Raw genomic sequence first — 19,975 nt, forward strand, 5'->3', positions numbered from 1 at the left:
CCCCTCTCAGAGAGAGAGAGAGAGACTTTCAGCACCTTCAGTAGACTGTTTTCTTTTTTAAATCTTGCCTTACTAAAGACAGAAAGAAAAATACTTCCTCATTTACTTCCAAGAGGAGGTTTAGAGCTCAGCTGAATGAAGTTGAAACCCTTCTTGCTACAGCACATTCCATTAAAGGCAAAATCTCCTATATCTATAGACTCCTTTCTGAGAAAGGAGGCTCCTCCTTTACTAATTTGAAAATAATCTGGGGAAAGGACCTTGGTCTGACTATCAGTGATGAGTTCTGGGCGGAGGTTTGTGACAGGGTATACTGCTCCTCTACCAATGTAAAAAATGAAAGAATCTAATTACACCCCAATGAGACTCCATAGAATGAAGAGACATTTCTCGTAACTGTACCTCTGAAAGTGGAACCTATATGCATGTATTTTGGAGTTTTAGAGAGATTGCCGGATTTTGCAAATCTATACATACTGCTGCACAGAAAATACTAGATGTACAGTTTGATATGACCCTGCGTGTCTATCTTCTTAATGCCCAGCAGGACTTTGTTCTTGATCCTGGCAGAGAAAATGTTTTTATGACTATCACATACTTTGCTAAGAAATGTATTATTTTATTGTGGGCTTCTAATACTTCTCCTACATTTAAAATGTGGATTGACCAGATTGTAGACTTTCTTCCTCTTGAAAAGCTCACTTATGACCCCCGCTAGAGAGCTGTTCCTCCATCTTCTCAGCATCCTTCTCTGGACTGGAGTCCCCTCACACTGTCGTAGACGAGGAACAGGTTGAGGACCCCATGCAGGAGTTTCTTGGAGGCTGCCACCCAGCGCAGGCCAGAGATGGGCCAGTTGTGGCTACTGCTGCGACTGGAGGACGTGTTAGCCTGAGCATTTCTACACCCCTGGAGTCAGAAAAGATCCCGCATAGCTACCGACGTTATGATTACTCAAGTCTACAATGTTTGCCGATTGCAGTCCAATTGTGAATCGGAGCTGAATTTGCTGATTGATATTACACTTCATGGTTAAATCGAGAAATTAATCTCCTTTTAAATTGTATCTCTTTTTTTGTCATCTCATTTTAAATCCACTAGTGCACAGTTCTTTACTAGGGAAGGCACCTTAACAAAGGAAACATGTGTACATACCTGTCAGCAACAATTCGCCCTGAGAGCATGCTTACAAGCTGCGTTTTCTTATCTTATCTTATTCTTAAATTCATAAGCAGAAATGTGTGGGCCAAAAATCCGTTTCATATTGTGCATTCCAATTGCTCTTCAAAAATATATAAACCCACCAGTTATTGCACAATAAGAATACAAAGCCAGGGTGAATCTTGATGCACATTACCTAAACAACAATTTAACCCAGAAAAGTGAATTGTTAGATTATGTGTTGTTAAGCAACAATAATTTACATTGGATTATGATCTACATCAAATGTACCACTACAGCATTGTCCCTTATAATGCTCCAATCAAATATGTCTTTCTGAAGGATTAAAGTGGTCCATGGGACCTCAGTACCATGAACTCAGTATGTACGCACTAATGCCTGAAGAGGAATATGATGTCATTTAGCAGTACAGTATATCGGTCTTGTTTTCAGAGATAATTAGTATGAGATCTTGTGAAATGATCTGCAGATGCTAAACCCATCTTATTACCAGACGGTATATCAGTATTCACTTTGGATGAATGCCAACTTTGTTTCCCAGTCCCAATTCATTTATGTATTCTTGTTAAGTCCACCTGATAACTGCATGCTCATGCAATTTAGTGCTAGTCACGACAGCCCCAAGCCTTCACATATTTATCAGAAATTATTGTATTTCATTTCCGAGAGGTTTCAGAGGCAAAGCAACACGTCCACCATTGCCAATGTTCTGCCCAAGGAGATAGTGGAGCAGTCTAAAGGACTGAATAAATTAGAAGTCTACTGGCACGGCAGGAAATGGTGAGGAGCACCGCCTTTCCAGGAATGAAGATATCAGAGAGAAAGTTCCTTTGGGAGATGTACACACTTCCTTTACAAAATGGATGAGAAGGAAAAGTAGTAAGCTACACAATTCCATTGGTTATCTACAAAGGACCAGACCACTTCAGAACCAGGGTGACATAATTGAAAATCATTCAAACAGTACCAGGGATGTACAGTCGTGGCCAGAAGTTTTGAGAATATACACAAATATTCATTTTCACAAAGTCTGCTGCCTCAGTTTGTATGATGTCAACTTGCATATACTCCAGAATGTTATGAAGAGTAAATTATTGATTTAGGTGCAATCTTACTGGCAGCAATATCCTTGACTGTAAGAACAATGACTCCAAGCCCCACCCTCCTTTTGAAGCTTCCAGACGGTTATTCGAACTCAATCAGCATGACAGAGTGATCTCCAGCCTTGTACTCGTCAACACTCACACCTGTGTTAACGAGAGAATCACTGTCATGATGTCAGCTGGTCCTTTTGTGGCAGGGCTGAAATGCAGTGGAAATGTTTTTTGGGGATTCAGTTCATTTGCATGGCAAAGAGGGACTTTGTAATTAATCTGATCACTCTTCATAACATTCTGGAGTATATGCCAATTGCAATCATACAAACTGAGGCAGCAGACTTTGTGAAAACGAATATGTGTGTCATTCTCAAAACTTTTGGCCAGGACTGTATTTGACTAAGGTGTATGTAAACTTCCAACTGCAACTATATACTTTGGTTGCACAAGCCCAAATTAAATCAGTGGTGGGTGAGCTACACTGATGCTCAATTGCATTGTATTAACACAATATAAAAACACTTGAGATAAGCCCATGGAATTGAAACTCAGAATGTAACATTGATTCAAGTGCATACCTATCCTCTCCATTCAAGACAGGTGGGGTGTTTTATACTACAATGCATTTGGAAAGAATTCAGACCCTGTGACTTTTTCCACAATTTGTTACATTACAGCCTTATTCTAAAATGGATTCAATTGTTTTTTCTCAATCTACACACAATACCCCATAATTACGAAGCAAAAACAGTAAAAAAAAAAAAATTGTGCACAGCTATTTTCAGGTCTCTCCAGAGATGTTTGAACGTATTCACGTCTGGGCTCCAGCTGGGCCACTCAAGGACATACAGAGACTTGTCCCGAAACCACTCCTGCGTTGTCATGGCTGTGTGCTTAGTCGTTGCCCTGTTGGAAGGTTAACCTTTTCCCCAATCTGAGGTCCTGAGCGCTCTAAAACAGGGTTTCATCAAGGATCTCTCCCAACTTCGCTTTATTCATCTTTCACTCGATCCTGACTAGTCTCCCAGTCCCTGCTGCTGAAAAACATCCCCACAACATGATGCTGCCACCACCATGCTTCACATAGGGATGGTGCCAGATTTCAACCAGACGTGACGCTTGGCATTCAGGCCAAGTAGTTTCTATTTTGCTTTCATCAGACCAGAGAATAATGTTTCTCATGGTCTGAGTCCTTTAGGTGCCTTTTGGCGAACTCCAAGCGGGCTGTCATGTGCCTTTTACTGAGGAATGGCTTCCGCCTAGCCACCCTATCAAAGGCCTGATTGGTTGAGTGCTGCAGAGAAGGTTGTCCTTCTGGAAGGTACTCCCATCTCCACAGAGGAACTATGTCAGAGAGCCCATCGGATTCTTGGTCACCTCCCTGACCAAGGCCCTTATCTCCCGATTGCCCAGTTTGGCCGGGCGGCCAGCGCTAGGAGGAGTCTTGGTGGTTCCAAACTTCTTCCACTTAAGAATGATGGAGGCCACTGTGTTCTTGGGGACCTTCAAATGCTGCAAAAAAAAATTGGTACACTTCCCCGGATCTGTCTAGACAGAATCCTGTCTCGGAGCTCTATGGACAATTCCTTCAACTTCATGGCTTGGTTTTTGCGCTGACATGCACTGTCAACTGTGGGACCTTATATTGACAGGTGTGTGCCTTTCCAAAGCATTTCCAATCAATTGAATTTACCACAAGTGGATGGAAACAGGATGCACTGGAGCTCAATTTCAAGTCTCATAGCAAAGGGTCTGAATATTTATGTAAATAAGGTTTCTGTTCTACATTTGCAAACATTATTAAAAACCTGTTTTCGCGGTCATTGATGAGGGAAAAAAATAATTTAATACATTTTTGAATAAGGCTGTAACGTACCAAAATGTGGAAAAAGTCAAGGGCTCGGAACGCATTCCAAATGCATTGTATACACACACAACACACATGCAATAAAAGTCTGGATAGACAGAACAGGAGAATAACGGGTGAGGGGAAAGTACTGATGTTATCAATGACCACCCTGATGAGTACTTATCAAATGGGCGATGACAAAACAAAGTAGGAGTGATTTCCTTTAAACTGTAACCTAATCCAATTAACGGCAAATACACATTTTATTGCATGGCGTTTATGATTTGACATGGTGAAAACTTAGAAAGGTCTAAAGGCTGAAACACTAAAGACCTAACGGACAACAAAAAAACTAAAAACGTGTTTAAGAAATAACGAATCATGTTTCGTTTTAAACCCCTTTAATTTTATCAGTGGGTAAAAGGCATCCAAATCTGTAGGCTCAGCGTCCGTGCCTATTTGAGATTGTGTTTATGTGCAGCTTGATAACTAAAGAAAATTATTTAAAAATAAAGATAAAACAAATGTATATGTTTCTCCTGGTAATACAACAAACAAAAAACTAAAATCATTGTTATGGTTTACCATTTGAACAACAAATTGTTTTTATTAAGACAAAAAAAACTAAGTGCATGAGTTCATGCTTAAACTGCATTTTCCAAACGGTTCCACCATGGTCCTCATTTCCTTTTGCGTGGAATGAAATTGGCCATTGAAAGTCCAATGCACATGTGTTAAAAGAGAAATAGACATTGAAAAATTCTGCAGTTTCTGATAAAGTATTTACATTTTAGTCATTGAGCAGATGCTCTTATCCAGAGTGACTTAGAGGACCAATTAGGGTTAAGCGCCTTGCTCAAGGTCACCGATTTTTTTGTTTTTTTTTGTTCCTTAGTCGGCTCAGGGATTCAAATCAGCAACCCTTTGGTTACTGGCCCAACACTTAACCGCTACGCTACCTGCCGCCCAGTATCTACTTAAGAAAACATTTCAAAGCAATGAAGCGCAATAAAAGAAAGTAAGACAGCCCTGTCACTTCCACTCAATCTGCTGTGGTTAAGGTACACGTTGCTCACTGCATTAGCCCTTAATTACAAAACATGTCTATATCAAAATTTGTTTAGGATTTGATTAAGAAGTTAAACAATGGCATAGAAAAGAGTCGAGGCCGTCTATTCACCCAAAGTCAATTACGATAAGACATTAGCAACTGCATTTTTGTTCATTTCTTTACTTAAAAGGAAATAAAATACGTACAAAGTAATATCGTTTAGAACAATTCTGCCATAGATTAAGAAACTTGCTATACATTGTTTTAATTTACACCATCTGAGCTGCCAAAAAGTATAAAATTATCAATATTCACAAAATGACTATACAGTAATCCTTAAATCAGTTGGTCAAGTAACCCGAAATTTTCAAAAAAAAAATATTCACCCAGTGTTCTAAAAAATAAAACAAATATAATATTTATGAAGATGTCAACAATATTTAATATACTAAAGACTTACAGTAGTGCAACTACCTATTGTCCATTTAAAAAGAAATGTAGAAATAAATCTTTAAAAAGCAACATTTTTCAAATGTCTTTGAAAAAGGACCACACCTGTGCAGATTATTGCTATGTTAAAAAATATAGCACAACAGTTTGAAAAGAAGGCACATGGGCCCTGGTAGTCTGAGCCAGATACCATGGTGTGTATTGGAGATGAAGTAAGGTACTGGACAAAAGGATCACAGCAGAGTCCCGGGGTTGAGCCGCAGGAGGGCTAGGTAGGGAGGCCGCAGGAGGGGTTTGTGGGATTAAAGTAGGTTCTGGTGGTGGTACAGAAGAACATGGCGAGAGACACAGGAGATCAGAATGTTTCTGAGGTAGAGGTCACACAGACGTGGTGACTGTAGTGTTATTGACCTCGTTTTTGTTGGAATCCAGAGCTTTGGCAGCGTTCAGGTCGTTGCGGAGGTTCTCCACCGCTTTCTTCATAGTCTTTAACTCACCTGGGTGAGGAGTGGCTTGTCGCATCAGCCTTCCCTGTAGGGAGGAGACAGAGGAACAGTGAAGAGAAACAGAAAGACGGACAGATTCTACAACAGGTATCTTCATTATGCCGTGCATTTGGAAAGTATTCAGACCCCTTGATTTTTTTCCCACATTTTGCAAGGTTACAGCCTTATTCTAAAATGGATTACATAAAAATAAATCCTCAATCTACACACACACACACAACCCCATAATGACAAACAGGTTTTTAGAAATGTTTGCAAATTTAATAAAAATAATGCATCACATTGCCTTAATAGCAACATACAGTGCATTCGGAAAGTATTCAGACCCATCGAGTTAGTGGAACAAACCTTTAATTCATGGCCACTTGTGCAACTGGGCCAGGGGAGCTTTAATTAGGTCAGGTGGAAATGTCCGACAGATCTCAACTCCATAAAAAGGAAGAAATCGCCATCGCTAGATCTCGCTGCTTTCTCTTCCTTAACTTCATCTAATCCAGAAGTTCTGTGCGTACATGAATCCACGTAAGTCCACCGAATCTGTTACCTTTCATCTGAACTATCTGTTGCGATCGGGAGAGTGGGCCATCAGTTATTGTTTATAGTTATGAGCGCGGCTTGGAGCGCACGCTTCAAACCTATTGCATAATGTGAACGGTCAATGATCACGGCCCTACGGATCATCACAGGCCAATTATGCCATCGATATATGGTTTCATATGTAATGAAATTACATGTACACATGAAGACACTTGAAAAGGGAGAAATATGAAACGTCATTGTTTGCTGAACTGATCGATTCTGATAAACTAAATGGGGATTATAGATTGAATAACCGATAACTGTATTAGTCTTCTCATGATTATGATAAATAGTTAAGCCTAAATGACTCAAGGATGATTCCTATTGACTTAATGAACTGGATTGCTGAATTCCCTAATTATGTTAATAATGAATGATTGTTATGTGTGATCATGGATTTGATTGGATACCTGTTATTCTGTTTCCTTTGTTATGTAGCACAGACTACTCAGTAAATATACCACTTTATGGTTAAAGGAATTCCTGCCTCAGGCTCATCCATTCCTCTGTCACCTGTTCACCTTTACTGTCAGTCATCCTACCTGTCCAGCTACCCACACAGATTCCACTAATCTTTCGAGCCAAATGATGACTGAACCAAAGACCGGTGAAAAGGAAATGGAGGAGGAGAAGGAAGAATTGTCTCCACTGGAAGGAAGGAGAGAGGAGGAAAAGGTCTTGGAACAAAGAAAAGATCTAGGAGCTAAGCCTAAAGCAACAAAGGCTTCATCCTCAACCACCAGCAGCACCAGAAGAACCAGGCCAGCAACTTGGATTAAGGATTATGTGGTTGAGTTTCCCACACCAATGGGCAAACCCACCAGAGCTCAAAGTGGGGCTGGATCAACTGTACGTTTCAGCCATCCCCTCCGTGCCAAGGACCGAAACTGCTTTGGGACGAAAAGGGGTCTACAGGAAGAACGACAGGCTGATGAACGATGTCACCTATTGGATGGATGTGCAGGCCCGTAGAGCTCTACAGGAACGGGAATTCATTGCCAAGGACCTGGCACAGCAGCGACGGTACCGTCAAGCAAGAAGAGAATTGGCCGGACGTCCAGCTCTAGGAAGAGTCTTGGTGATTCCAAACTTATTCCATTTAAGGATGAGGCCACTGATCTTAAGGATCTTCAATGCTGCAGAAATGTTTTGCCACCCTTCTCTAGATCTGTGCTTCGACACAATCCTGTATCTGAGCTCTACGGACAATTCCTTTGACTTCATGGTTTGTTTTTTTCTCTGACATGCACTCAACTGTGGGACCTTATATAGACAGGTGTGTTTCTTCCCAAATCATGTCCAATCAATTGAATTTACCACAGGTGGACTCTAATCAAGTTGTAGAAACATCTGAAGGATGATCAATGGAAACAGGTTGCACCTGAGCTCAATTTCGAGTCTCATGGCAAAGGGTCTGAATGGTTTTGATTTTAAATACATTTGCAAAGTTTTTCTTTGTCATGATGGGGTAGTGTGTGTAGATTTGAGGATTTGTATTTATTTATTACATTTTAGAAAAAGGCTGTAACGTAACAAAATGTGGAATAAGTCTAGCAGTCTGAGTACTTTCCGAAGGCACTGCATATAATGTTATTTTTTGCCCTCAATTTTTAGGGGCATGGACTCTACAAGGTGTCTAAAGCGTTCCACAGGGATGCTGCCCATGTTGACTATTGCTTCCCAAAGTTGTGTCAAGTCGTCTGGATGTCCTTTGGATGGCAGCCCATTCTTGATACACACGGGAAATTTTGAGCGTGAAAAACCCAGGAGCATTGCAGTTCTTGACACAAACCAACCGGGCCTGGCACCTACTACTGTACCCAGTTCAAAGCCCCTTAAATATTTTGTCTTGACCTTTCACCTTCTGAATAGCACACATACACAATCAAAAGTCTCAAAACTTTATTTAACCCCCCCCCCCTTCAGCTACACTGGTTTTAAGTGGATTTAACAAGTGACATCAATAAGGAATAGCTTTTATTTGGATTCACCAGGTCAGGCTGTCATGGAAAGAGCAGCTGTTCTTAATGTTTTGCATCCTCAGTGTACACTTGGACATAATTCAAAAAGATCTAAAAGATGAAAGGTAGTTTTCAACCAGTTAAGGGACTCAATGACTATAGCTTTATATTAGTTGAACATTAATTCAAGCGGCATCTCTTTCTTTGTTTAGTGATTGGCGCCCCGCCAGTTTTGACATTTCAAACGACCCGTGAGTGGTGACAGTTTTGAATTTTCAAACGACCCTTGTGACAGTTACGACGTTTCAAACGACCTCTGTCTTTTCTACCCCATCGCCTCCTGTCATTCCCTTTCACACGCTCCTCTCCACACACACTTCTCGTCCTTCCTCTCACCTTTTCATCATCCTCGTCATCGTCATCATCCAGGAAGTGGATGGCACTGATCCTCTTCATGGCCTTGTCGCCCCAGGTGTCATCCACCATGTCATTCACCAGGCTCTCCAGAGCACCACAGCGAGCAAGGTTGTCTGAGCCTAAAACAGGATACATTAGATATGTTGTGAGAGGAAATTAATAATTTACATCTTAAGCAATAATTTGCTTTTCAAAATGATGCTTAAATGCATGCATGAAAGGCCTGTGAAAACTACCACATACGGACAATGGTGGCCTTAATTCAACAGATTCAAATGTATACGTTTAGTATGACGTGCTCTCCTTCTGCAACACCCCCCCCCCCCCTCCAGATTGGTTATCTCAATCATGTCAGTGAAGAGGAGCTGTCCCATGACACAGTGCTGAGAGTTTGTGCAGCTTGTGACACAATGCTCATAAATGAGAGCTTGGAACCGGGTAGATCAGTTTCAAATCCCAGTTTTGTCACAAGCTTAAAGGTAAACACCCCCCCCCCCCCCAACTCAAGCTCACAGACTTGACCTTCAAAGTCTTAGATCCTCATCTGCTGCTCAGCAAATGAACAAAGGGTTACAGAAATGAACACAAACACTTAGTTCTCTCATTCCGAGAGAAATCAGGGATTACTAAAGGAGGATGGTCATAACAAGGAGCACACGCTGTAGTTATTCAATGAATCAAATCAGAAACATGACATATGGGTTCTGCAACCAGGTTGTGGAGTTTGAGATTTTATTTTTTATCCAATCAACAATTGGATCAGGCCTAGATTATTCCAGGACTCAGCTGAGTGAGCGAGCAAGCCTCTCCTTGCTTCACCTCACCCAGCAGGCTTTTAATGGCTGCAGGCCAGTCAGGAGTTAAGCCTCTTTAGCTATCCAATCCACTGGAGTAAAAAAAACACAAAAAAAACAAAAAACAGCAAAGGAGCAGGCCTGGCCCTCGGGTGGGGGTGGGAGGGGGGGTTAGAGCATATGCCCAGATCCAGAACAGTTACAGGTAGAGCTCAGTTACAGAGAATCTGGGTTGGCGCCCAGGCTGTGTCGCAGCCGGCCACGACCGGGAGGTCCGTGGGGTGACGCACAATTGGCCTAGCGTCGTCTGGGTTAGGGAGGGTTTTGCCGGTAGGGATATCCTTGTCTCATCGCGCACCAGCGACTCCTGTGGCAGGCTGGGCGCAGTGCGCGCCAACCAAGGTATCCAAGTGCATGGTATTTCCTCCGACACATTGGTGTGGCTGCCTTACGGGTTGGAGGCGCGCCGTGTTAATAAGAAGCAGTGCGGCTTGGTTGGGTTGTGTCTGAGGACGCATGGCTTTCGACCTTCGTCTCTCCCGAGACCATACGAGAGTTGTAGCGATGAGACAAGATAGAAACTACTAACAATTGGATACCACGAAATTTGGGAGAAAAAGCAGGTAAAAAAAAAAGTATAACTTAATAATTAAATTGGATGTAATAAATGTATCACAAGTCACTTTAAACAATGACACTAATGTTTATATACCCTACATTACTCATCTCACATGTATATACTGTACTATATACCATCTACTGCATCTTGCCTATGCCGCATGGCCATCGCTCATCCAGATATTTATATGAACATATTCATTCCTTTACACTTGTGTGTTTAAGGTGGTTGTGAAATTGTTAGAGTACTTGTTAGATATTACTGCACGGTAGGAACTAGAAGCACAAGCATTTCGCTACTCTCACATCAACATCTGCTAACCATGTGTATTTGATTTGATTTTTGACTTCTGGGTTAAGCGGGAGGGTGTTAAACGCGGTTTGGCAGGTCATGTTTCAGAAGACGCATGCCTCTACCTTCGCTGCAGCTCCCCAGCTGGCTCAGGAAGCAATAAAAGATCGAAATCGGGGAGAAAAAAGGAGGGTAAAATAGATAATTCACATATAATGTGTGTGTGTGTGTGTGTGTGTGTGTATACATACAGTTAAAGTCGGAAGTTTACATACACGTTATACATTTAAACTCAGTTTATCACAATCCCTGACATTTAATCCTAGGAAAAATTCCCTGTCTTAGGTTAGTTAGGATCACCACTTTATTTAAACAAATGTGACATATCAGAATAATAGTAGAGAGAATGATTTATTTCAGCTTTTATTTATTTCATCACATTCCCAGTGGGATAGACGTTTACATACACTCAATTAGTATTTGGTAGCATTGCCTTTAAATTGTTTAACTTGGGTCAAATATGTTGGGTAGCCTTCCACAACCTTCCCACAATAAATTGGGTGAATTTTGGCCCATTCCTCCTGACAGAGCTGGTGTAACTGAGTCAGGTTTGTAGGCCTCCTTGCTCGAACACACTTTTTCAATTCTGCCCACAAATGTTCTATGGGATTGAGGTGATAGCCACTCCAATACCTTGACTTTGTTGTCCTTAAGCCAGTTTGCCACAACTTCGGAAGTATGCTTGGGGGTCATTGTCCATTTGGAAGACCCCATTTGCGACCAAGCTTTAACTTCCTGACTGATGTCTTGAGATGTTGATTCAATATATCCATATCATTTTCCAGCCTAATGATGCCATCTATTTTGTGAAGTGCACCAGTCCCTCCTGCAGCAAATCACCCCCCACAACATGATGCTGCCACCCCCCGTTCTTCACAGTTGGGATGGTGTTCTTCAGCTTGCAAGCTTCCCCCTTTCGCTCCAAACATAATGGTCATTATGGCCAAACAGTTCTATTTTTCTTTCATCAGACCAGAGGACATTTCTCCAAAAAGTTTGATCTTTGTCCCCATGTGCAGTTGTAACCCGTAGTCTGGCTTTTTTAATGCCGGTTTTGGAGCCGTGGCTTCTTCCTTGCTGAGCGGCCTTTCAAGTTATGTTGATATAGGGGTTCATTTTTTTATATATATAAAGGACTCATTTTACTGTGGCTTTAGATACTTTTGTACCCGTTTCCTCCAGCATCTTCAACAGGTCCTTTGCTGTTGTTCTGGGATTGATTTGCACTTTTCGCACCACAGTGGTGTTTATACTTGCATACAATTGTTTGTACAGATGAAGGTGGTACCTTCAGGCATTTGGAAATTGCTCCCAAGAATGAAGCAGACTTGGAGGTCTACAATTTCTTTGCTGAGGTCTTGGCTGATTTCTTTTGATTTTCCCATGATGTCAAGCAAAGAGGCACTGAGTTTGAAGGTAGGCCTTGAAATACATCCACAGGTACTATTTTCTGGAATTTTCCAAGCTGTGGCACAGTCAACTTAGTGTATGTAAACTTCTGATCCACTGGAATTGTGACAGTGAATTATAAGTGAAATAATCTGTCTAAACAATTGTTGGAAAAATTACTTGTGTCATGCACAAAGTAGATGTCAAAACCGATTTGCCAAAACTATAATTTGTTAACAAGAAACTTGGAGTGGTTGAAAAACGAGTTAATGACTCCAACAACCGTGTGTATATATATTTTTTTTTTTATTAAGACAAATTATATAAAGTTGTCAGCTATATGATCTGGTCATTATTCATCTAACAAGCCAAAAACGAACTAAAACATTGTTTAGAATGTTGCTTTTAGTTGCCTGGTTTTCTGTATTGACATACTAAATACATTTTTAAAACAGGTGCATTTAAAATGGTGATCAAATACACTAGTTACGCTATTTTGCTGATATGCAGCCTGTAGTTTGTGTTGATTCTTTTTCATAACTACAAGTTTTTTGGACGACAATAGAATGTTAATGTAGTCGGTGCAACTGTCATAGTGTAAACCAGCCTTTAGTCTTGAGATCTTTGGTTGTTTAGTACATGGCCTCACATGCGACTTCTTAAAGAGATGGGTGGGGCTAAGGCTTAAGAGGGTGTGAACAATGTTGAATGGGTATAGACAAAGCAGAACTTGCCAGTAGGTTTACCAAAATATTCGAGGGCCATTTTCTCAAGTGAGGTTACAAGTTCATCAACTTACAAAGCAGAATTATTTCCCCATTGTTCCTCAACTGTAGTGTATGATACCATTTAAGCCGAGTCTCTACTTTTATTCAATGCAACAACAAATCTTTTTAAAAAACAATACAATTTTGCTACATAAGACCGAATCGAGCCGCTCGGTTTTTATTATGCTTTGCTGTTCGTAAAGCTAGCGTAGCTAACAAATTGTCAGCCAACTTAACTTATAACGTAACTTATTTGAAAAGTCATTACTTTATTACATTGCAGAACATAGCTAAAGCTAAGAATTTGTATCCGCTCTCAGACTTCGGATGTATATTTTCCGCTATTTTCTTCAAATCTAAAGAATTGCCTTTTGGGGCCTAAAAAGCAAGGAAACAGTGGCCACTGCTCGTATACTTTATATTTTGTTGACTGTAGTACGACATCCAGAAACTTTTGGCATACTAACCATAGCCATACTATGACCAATAAGCATACTTCATGTGAGGTAAATTGAGTATGAATACTCATACTAACCATACATGAACAAACCTAGGCTACTGTGGATAGCTAGCTAAATGGTGGTATACAAGCTGAGGTTAATCAATAAATGCAAACCGATATTTTGATTAGTTAGATAGCTAGCTAATGTTTGCTTGCTCATCCGAAGTCCAGCAGCTAACGTTAGCCTTATTAGCTAGCTAACACCAGTCAGCTGAAAGCTAGCGAACAGGCGAAGAAAGGTACTAAGGTAGATAGTTATATATGGTTATGGAAGTTTTTTTTACACACATTACTTCAACCATTAGCTAGCTAGCTAGCTAGAGCCAGACAACAGCTGACCTTAACAAAGAAACTAAAATTAGCTAAATGTCCCCCAAACCAGGATTACTAAAGGTGTGGTATATGGCCAATATACCACGGCTAAGGGCATCGTCAATGCAAATAGTCAGGGTTGCCATTTGATTAATTGTTCATCAGTCTTATGGCTTGGGGGTAAAAGATGTTAAGGAGCCGTTTGGTCTGATCTTTTTTTGGGGGCCTTCCTCTGAACCCGCCTAGTATATTAGGTAAAACGGATTTAAGATTGCCTGCATTAAAGTCCCCGGCCACTAGGAGCGCCACTTCTGGATGAGCATTTTCTTGTTTGCTTTACGACCTTATCCAGCTCATTGAATGCCGTCTTAGTGCCAGCATCGGTTTGTTGTGTTAAATAGACAGCTACGGATATAAATAGAAACATCCCTTTTTCAGGACCCGGTCTTTCAAAGATAATTTGTCAAATCCAAATAACTTGACAGATCTTCATTGTAAAGGGTTTAAACACTTCCCATGCTTGTTCAATGAACCGTAAACAATTAATGAACATGCACCTATGGAACGGTCGTTAAGACCTAACAGCTTACAGATGGTAGGCAATTAAGGTCATAGTTATGAAAACTTAGGACACTAAAAAGGCCTTTCTACTGACTTTGAAAAACACCAAAAGAAAGATGCCCAGGGTCCCTGCTCATCTTTGTGAATGTGCTTAGGCATGCTGCAAGGCATGAGGACTGCAGATGTGGCCAGGGCAATAAATTGAAATGTCCGTACTGTGAGGCACCTAAGACAGCGCTACAGAGAGAGACAGGACGGACAGCTGATCATCCTCGCCGTGGCAGACCATGTGTAACACCTGCACAGGATTGGTACATCCGAACATCACACCTGCGGTACAGGTACAGCATGGCAACAACTGCCCGAGTTACACCAAGACATCCTCTTCCCTCATGTGGTACCCTTCCTGCAGGTTTATCCATAACCCTTCAGCAAGACAATGCCACCAGCCATACTGCTCATTCTGTGCGTGATTTCCTGCAAGACAGGAATGTCAGTGTTCTGCCATGACCAGTGAAGAGCCCGGATTTCATTCCCATTGAGCACGTCTGGGACCTGTTGGATCGGAGGGCTCGGGCCATTCCCCCTCAGAAATGTCCGGGAACTTGCAGGTGCCTTGGTGGAAGAGTAAAGTAACATCTCACAGCAAGAACTGGCACAGTCCATGAGGAGATGCACTGCAGTACTTAATGCAGCTGGTGGCCACACCAGATACTGACTTACTTTTGACCCCTGCTTTGTTCAGGGACACATTATTCCATTTATGTTAGTCACATGTCTGTGGAACTTGTTTAGTTTATGTCTCAGTTGTTGAATCTTGTTATGTTCATACAAATATTTACACGTGAAGTTTGCTGAAAATAAACGCAGCTGACAGTGAGAGGACATTTCCTTTTTTGCTGAGTTTATATAAGAACTCTTGTTACAGCTTATCATTAGGTACTCTACCTCAGGTGAGCAATACCTCAAGACTTCTTTAATATTAGACATTGCGCACTAGCTGTTATTGACAAAAAGACGCACACCCCCACCCCTCGTCTTACCAGATGTAGCTGCTCTGTCCTGCCGATGCACGGAAAACCCAGACAGACCGAGGGTAAGTAATCTTGCACGAGCCTTGGATTGTGCGAGGTGGAAAGACTCATGGGAGATGGGCTACAGAAACAGGAGCCTAAGGCAGCTATATACACAAGTACACCCCCTGGACAGGACCCTTGTCTATAGCAGGCCTTACCCCTAATCTACCTCCTTAATGCTGAGTGCCAAGCAGATACACATCAGGTCACATTTTTCACAGGTCTTTGGTGACTTGGCCAGGGATCGAACTCCAAACTTTCCAATCTCAGGGCGGACACAAACCACAAGGCTACTGAGTTGGAAGACCACGAGAAGACCTTACCTTTACTCTCTGGTTCTAAAGGCTGCTGGGGCAGGAGAACACAGGTGAGCACCTTTTCCCCAGACTCTGGGTCTATGTCATTCTGGAAAGTGAGCAGAGGCTGCGACTGGTTCTCTGACAGCCACAGGGCCTTGAGTCGCAGCGCAGTCAGAGAAATGGGTAGGTGGAGCAGTCTGGAGAGAGATGACATGGCATAGACAGGCTTCAGAAGAATATTGCAAAATGTTTTGTGAACATGATTGATTTGTGGACAGCTAAGAACAAGTCTATTGGTGTCAAATATTATGATTTATTGTGAGCACCAGTCACATCTAAAAGCTTTACTGGGTCTGGTGCATATTCAAATGTGAATATTGTATATGATTAAAAAGGTTAATAAAGTGGCATTGAATGTCAATGTAGCCTACCTATTTCCGGAGACATCAAACACATGCAGCTCTGAGGCCTGAGAGATCTCAGAGGGAATCCTTGTAAGCCTGTTCTCTCGTACACAGAAGACATTCAGGCTACTGCAACCTCCAATCTTGATTTGGGTAGGAAAGACATACAAGCAAGACGTGAAAACAGTGCCTTTAGTCTTTAGTTCACCCACACAATTGCATATTTGTTCCGTGTTCTGAGGCACACAGACATCTTGCAGGGAGGAAGAGGGAAAAAGCTTTGGTTAGAACAATTTACGTAAAATAAAAAATCTAAAGTTACATTTTTACTTTACCATTACAAAACCACAGAAAAATATGATGTGTGTGTGTATACCTTCATTGTTCAAAATATCCATTTAGTGTAATGGGCATAGAAAGGTAAACCATTCAGAGCCTTTGGGAGCTTTGCCATAGAAATGGGCATATTTAAAATCCTGTGTAGCTTAGTTGGTAGAGCATGGCACTCACAACGCCAGGATTGTGGGTTCGATTCCCACAGGGGACTAGTATAAAAATTAAAAATAGGAAAGTTGCTCTGGATAAGGGTGTCTGTCTGCTAAATTACTAAAATGTATTGAACGACTAAGGTGTTGGGCAGATTAGGAACTAAAATTAGCTGCAATTACTAGTGTGTTAAAGTAGGGACCTGATGGGCCAGCTAAAGTTCTGTAGTAAGGCTAATCTACTAACGACATCAGTCAGTGGCCAGACAGACTTGAACAGGAACCAAATACAGTAATGGAGTCTCATCATGTTAAAAGGATCTGGCTAAGCTGAAGCCCTCACTGGAGTAAAAAAGGGTTCAAGACGAGGGAAGAAGAGAAGTCCAAATACCAACAGGAATCCCAGTTAGTAGACTACTCAAAGTCTAGCTATTACCTCAGAAGTAGGCTATACAAAGGACTACATGCATGGGCCTACGCTCAAACATCAATACCAGATACATTGTTTGTCTATGGAGATCTTCCTAAGTAAATATGAATATTGTTAAAATATTTGCATTAAAATGGAAATAAGCAAATATCAGCCTTTGATACTTTGAGACAATTATCAATGAGTCATAAATATTGATTTAAAATCAACCACATACCTAACACCACAGTATTGTGGTAAACAAGTGCTTGTCTGGTACCAGGACTACAGTTAACATTAGAAACGTCATGCAGCATTCACGGTTTGAGACAATAAAACAATGACACTATCAATTCATTATCTGGGCCAAGTGCTGTGGACTCACACACTGAACTGTTTGCGTGACTGAGACACAGGGGCATTGTATGATCACTAAAGGGCCTTTCAGATAAAGATTTAACCAGAGGGAGCTTGCTTTCTCTCCAACAGACAAGAGGCTAGAATAAACACAGCACTTGGAGAATAAACCGTAACTGAACACACCAGAGAACTGCAGAAGATAATAGAAAATAAATGGATGGGGGTGGGGGGGGGGGGGCTGCATGTTTTGTCTGGGAAAAACAGTGTGTTTGCTGTCTGCGCTCGAATCTCCTGGAAACAAAAGATAGCATGCCACCAGCCTAGGAGCTAAAATCATGCAGCTGCTACTGTATAGACAGTCACATGCCAGGAATGATGAGTGGCACAGCCATGTCTTAGGTGAAGACAGTCACAGTGGGAGATGGCCTTTGTGACAGAGTTCTCCAGGTCGATTTGATAATCGACAATGGTCTGCATAGTACCACAGTGGCATTCTGTATGCTTCTACTGAATGAGATTCAGTTCACAGAAACTGGATTTCCTGGTTAGCAGGTATGAGGATTAGCATTTCACAATCCCCACTAAAATCAGAAGGGGTCAAGTCTAGTGCAGATAAGTTCTGCATGCAAATCACAGTGATTACTGGGGGATGCACTAACCAGATTACACTTACTCATGACTGAAGCTTCTATGATTTTACATCATTGATCCGAGCAGCAGGGTAAATCATGGAGGCAAAATGAGATGCGATCAAGGTTTACATTAGCCTTTTTCTGAGCATATTCAGACTGAGCATGCACAAGCATTTTGCTTAGGGTAAAATGGTTAGCTTAGCATTACATGCAAATAGACAGTTCCCTCACATTTAGTACCGACGCATAAACCCCCCCCCCACAAAAGTCAATTTCCTGTGTCTACATTGAAGACAAACTGGTGGGTGTGTGGGGGGGGGGGGGGGTATTTCTACAGCAGAGCTAGGAAACAAGTTCTGTCAATTGGAGAAAGTGACCGTTTGAAATAATTTTAAAAAGTACCTCACAGCAGCAAGGGGACAGATTGCTTTTTGATCCAGTCTAAACAGTGCACTCCTTCATATAATACAAGGATTGTGTTGTAAATCAATGTACTGTGGAGCGACTTCACTGTGGCATCACAAATGTGATAAATATGGTAAAATCACAAAGGAAGATGGAGTCAAACTTTGAGCCATTAAACAAGCCCTTATTTTATCACAGAAAGAAACAAAGGAAGAGGAGTCATGTCATCGTAACGTAAAGCATTTACAAGATAAAGATATGATCTAAGCCCATAATATAGTAGACTATGAACTGTGGTGCAACAAGTCTCAACAAGTCTCACAATGCTTATTTGCTTCAAACTACTACATGTGGAAAGACCATAGCATACCTCTTTTGGTAATGATGCTAATCGGTTTCTGTCACAGTTGAAGTTGGAGAGTCTCTTTAGTTTTCCAATACTTCTTGGCACACTCTAAAGAGGGAAACAACCAGTAAGAAATAATGACATTTTGCACATACAGTAATGGGTATAGCAGTGACACTTGACTGGCATGCGGCCCAGCATGGGGATTACTTACACAGTCCTCCTGTCAGGATGAAATAAACAAATCTAATTGTTTGTGCCAAAGTGAGGATAAGTCCCTGGCGCACACTTAGATGTTTTTAGCCTCTTAGGAAGTGAAGACTAAGGGCATAATGAAGGTCAAAGGTTACAAGATTATAGGAGATGCATCCCTTCAGAAGGAAAACGAAATTGTGTCATGCTGTACTGTAGATCCTTAGGTCTTTCCAATGACAGAAGAGCACAGCCATCAGAGGTGGGTAATTACTACTGTAGAAATCAACAGTAGCTAAAGAGAACAATGTTCGCACCTTGTTAGCACATAAATGTAACTGCTTGACGTTGGATGAAACCGTTGACTTTCGATTCCGATTACATAACAGAAAAGTAATTGGGTCATTACTTAATTGGGTCAAACCTGCCCTCACAACAGTATGTATATATGTAACCGATGTGAAACGGCTAGCTTAGTTAGCGGTGCGCGCTAAATAGCGTTTCAAATCGGTGACGTCACTTGCTCTGAGACCTTGAAGTAGTGGTTCCCCTTGCTCTGCAAGGGCCGCGGCTTTTGTGGAGCGATGGTTAACGATGCTTCGTGGGTGACTGTTGTTGATGTGTGCAGAGGGTCCCTGGTTCGCGCCCGGGTATGGGCGAGGGGACGGTCTAAAGTTATACTGTTACATATATGAGGAACTACAGTGCTATCAAAAACACACCTGTAACTGATTCTCTGTGAGCATCAGTTCAGTGAGACTCTCACAGTTGCCAATGCTCTCTGGCAGCTGGGCAAGACGATTCTGGTCTGCTTTCAATATAGACAGTCGCCTTAGTTTTCCTGCAAAATAAAAAGCCTTACTTAGTGTGATGAAGACATACTGTATGATGAGGGTAGTCAGGATAGCATGGGAATCATTATAATTCATAAAACATGTTAATTGGCACCAATACCTGTGGCTAACAAAACCATATACACT

The 19,975-nt window shown here is 41.5% G+C and overlaps 1 protein-coding gene across 1 annotated transcript in view; it reads right to left on the bottom strand.

The window, feature by feature from the left end:
- Positions 1-4,512: 4,512 nt before the first annotated feature.
- Positions 4,513-19,975, bottom strand: part of lrrc1 (leucine rich repeat containing 1) — a 40,967-nt gene continuing 25,504 nt past the window's right edge. Inside the window, exons 9-14 of the mRNA XM_021576487.3 lie at positions 19,718-19,836; positions 18,828-18,911; positions 16,194-16,309; positions 15,787-15,959; positions 9,072-9,211; positions 4,513-6,160 (exon numbers count right to left, since the gene is read on the bottom strand). Coding sequence (XP_021432162.3) covers positions 6,008-6,160; positions 9,072-9,211; positions 15,787-15,959; positions 16,194-16,309; positions 18,828-18,911; positions 19,718-19,836 — 785 coding nt within the window. The 3' untranslated portion in view covers positions 4,513-6,007. The remainder of the gene's footprint in view (positions 6,161-9,071; positions 9,212-15,786; positions 15,960-16,193; positions 16,310-18,827; positions 18,912-19,717; positions 19,837-19,975) is intronic.

This window comes from Oncorhynchus mykiss, chromosome 20, assembly GCF_057628025.1.
Source record: "Oncorhynchus mykiss isolate SJ-2025 chromosome 20, ASM5762802v1, whole genome shotgun sequence".
NCBI classification, from domain to species: domain Eukaryota; kingdom Metazoa; phylum Chordata; class Actinopteri; order Salmoniformes; family Salmonidae; genus Oncorhynchus; species Oncorhynchus mykiss.